At 64.1% G+C, this 2,234-nt stretch overlaps 1 protein-coding gene across 1 annotated transcript in view; it reads left to right on the forward strand.

Annotated features, from left to right (window-relative positions):
* The window catches only part of LGR6 (leucine-rich repeat containing G protein-coupled receptor 6), a 24,048-nt gene that overhangs the window by 16,706 nt on the left and 5,108 nt on the right, over nucleotides 1–2,234 (forward strand). The window contains exons 10-11 of the mRNA XM_014533400.1: nucleotides 991–1,056; nucleotides 2,135–2,206. Coding sequence (XP_014388886.1) covers nucleotides 991–1,056; nucleotides 2,135–2,206 — 138 coding nt within the window. The remainder of the gene's footprint in view (nucleotides 1–990; nucleotides 1,057–2,134; nucleotides 2,207–2,234) is intronic.

Here is a 2,234-nt window from a genome sequence, read left to right on the forward strand (position 1 = left end):
ATGTGCCAGCAGCTGCCCAGGCTCCGCGTCCTGTGAGTGGCCCACACGCTCCCCACGCCCCGCCTGGTGCCCTGGGTCCCGTGGGCTGCGGAGGCCCCTCCTGCTTTGTCCCACTCGGTCACCTCTCTCCCTGCTGCTGCTGCTGAGAGAGGCCGGAGAGAAACGGGGCTGTCCTCTCCCGTTCAAGGCGAAAGACAGTGGTCTTGGGGCCAGGCCTGGGTGTGACCCCAGCTCTGCCGCCAACCACCTCTCAGAGCGTCACTTTCCTCATCCGCAGAATGTGGATGCAGTTGTGGGGGTTGGAAAAACATGTGTAAAGCACCTGGCACATAGTAGGAGCTCAATACAGGCCACATGGTAGGTGCTCAATCTAGCACATAGTAGGTGCTCAATACAGGCCACATGGTAGGTGCTCAATCTAGCACATAGTAGGAGCTCAATACAGACCACATGGTAGGTGCTCAATCTAGCACATAGTAGGTGCTCAATACAGACCACATGGTAGGTGCTCAATCTAGCACATAGTAGGAGCTCAATACAGGGCTTTATTACCCTCGTTCACACAAGACACCCCTTCTGGAACCATGGAGGTACTTAAGGGGACCAGTGTTCCTCCCCACATCTGTGCCTCAGTTTCCTCCTGAATAAGGTAAAGGGGTCAGATAGTCCATAAGGACACCGGCTCTGTCATCCACACGGACGGTGACAGCAGGTGCTGTCCACGGGGCTGGCACTGACCAGCTGGCTGGGTCATTCCTGGTCCACCCATCCCCTGCACCCCCTCTCTGCCCCCTCTCTCTGCTGGGAAAAGTGGGGCTCAGCAAGGGATGCAGACGAGTCGATTGAGGACGGGGCTCTGGTGCGACGTGTATCAGCAGCCGCGTCCTCGCAGGGCCCACCTGTCTCGGCCGCCTGACGGGGAAGTGGGGCTCTGGCCGGAGCGGCTCCCCGGGCCCGACGTGACCCTGGCCCTGGCCTCTCTCCCCCCAGGGAGCTGTCTCATAACGGGATCGAGGAGCTGCCCAGCCTGCACAGGTGTCAGAAGCTGGAGGAGATGTGAGTGGGGTCGGGGCGGGGGGCAGGACGAAGGCACGTGAGCCGATTCCGGCCGGCCTGTGGGGAGGGCTCTGCACGCTGACCCTTCTCTGTGGGCGTGGAACCCAGGGGTGAGGGCTGGGAGCAGAGGGCGGGCCCGGGAGCCGGTGCCTGAAGGCCTCTCCTTGGGTCAAGGGCAGCACCGCGGCCACCTGGTGGTGATGGGGTCAGGGCCGCGTCGGGCTGGACAAGGGAAGTGTCAGGGGACCGGGAGAGCCCGGGAAGCGTCAGGGGACCTCTCAGAGCACAGTCGGTCGTTGTCCAAACACTCACGTGTGCATGCGTGTGCCCGTGCACACTCACGCCCTCACGCCCACGGGAGGAGACCCGAGCCTCCTGTCTGTCCCCACCACTCAGCAGGGCGACCGATGCCTTTGGGGCCCAGGTCGGGGGTGTCAGGGTCTGCCCCATTTGTCTAGGTCCGTGGTCGGCAAACTGGCCCCTTGAGTGTGGCTCTTCCACAAAATACCACGTGCGGGCGCACACGTACAGTGCGATGGAAACTTCGTGGCCCATGCCACGGGGCCAAAGAGCCGCATGTGGCTCGCGAGCCGCGGTTTGCCGACCACTGGTCTAGGTGCCCAAGGAAGAGGGTCTGCAGAGCTGAGGCCCGGAGTCCCCCAGTCCCCGAGTGCCTCCCTTCAGACAGCCAGTCCCCTGAGCCACTGCCCGGCTGGGGCCGCTCACAGCCGCCCGAGGGCTGGGCGGAGCTCTGGTGCTGGACCAGGGTCTGGAGGACCCGCAGGGCGAGGTCCGCTGGGCGGGGAGCCGCGCCCGCTGGGAACCCTGGAGACTGACTCCCTTTCGGGCCACAGGGACCCTGTTGTGTGGCTTTGTCTGCTGACCCACTTACCCGAGGCACCGGATCCCTTTCATGCTGGCGACTTCCGAGGGCGGGCCCTCTCTTCCCAAGCCAGGAGCAGTGGGGGCCTGGGGGCTCTCCTCTCTTCTGCCCAGAGCACGGGAAGGTGGGGGGCGGGGTGTGGCGTGGATCCAGGGTCTGAGCCCACTGGTCACTCAGCCTGCCTTGCTGCCCTAGAGGCCTCCAGCACAACCGCATCTGGGAAGTCAGAGCCGACACCTTCCGCCAGCTGAGCTCCCTGCGGGCCCTGTGAGTAAATGCAGCTGGGCGGGGGGGC

The sequence above is a fragment of the Myotis brandtii genome, unplaced genomic scaffold, assembly GCF_000412655.1.
Source record: "Myotis brandtii unplaced genomic scaffold, ASM41265v1 scaffold975, whole genome shotgun sequence".
Classification (NCBI taxonomy): Eukaryota; Metazoa; Chordata; class Mammalia; order Chiroptera; family Vespertilionidae; genus Myotis; species Myotis brandtii.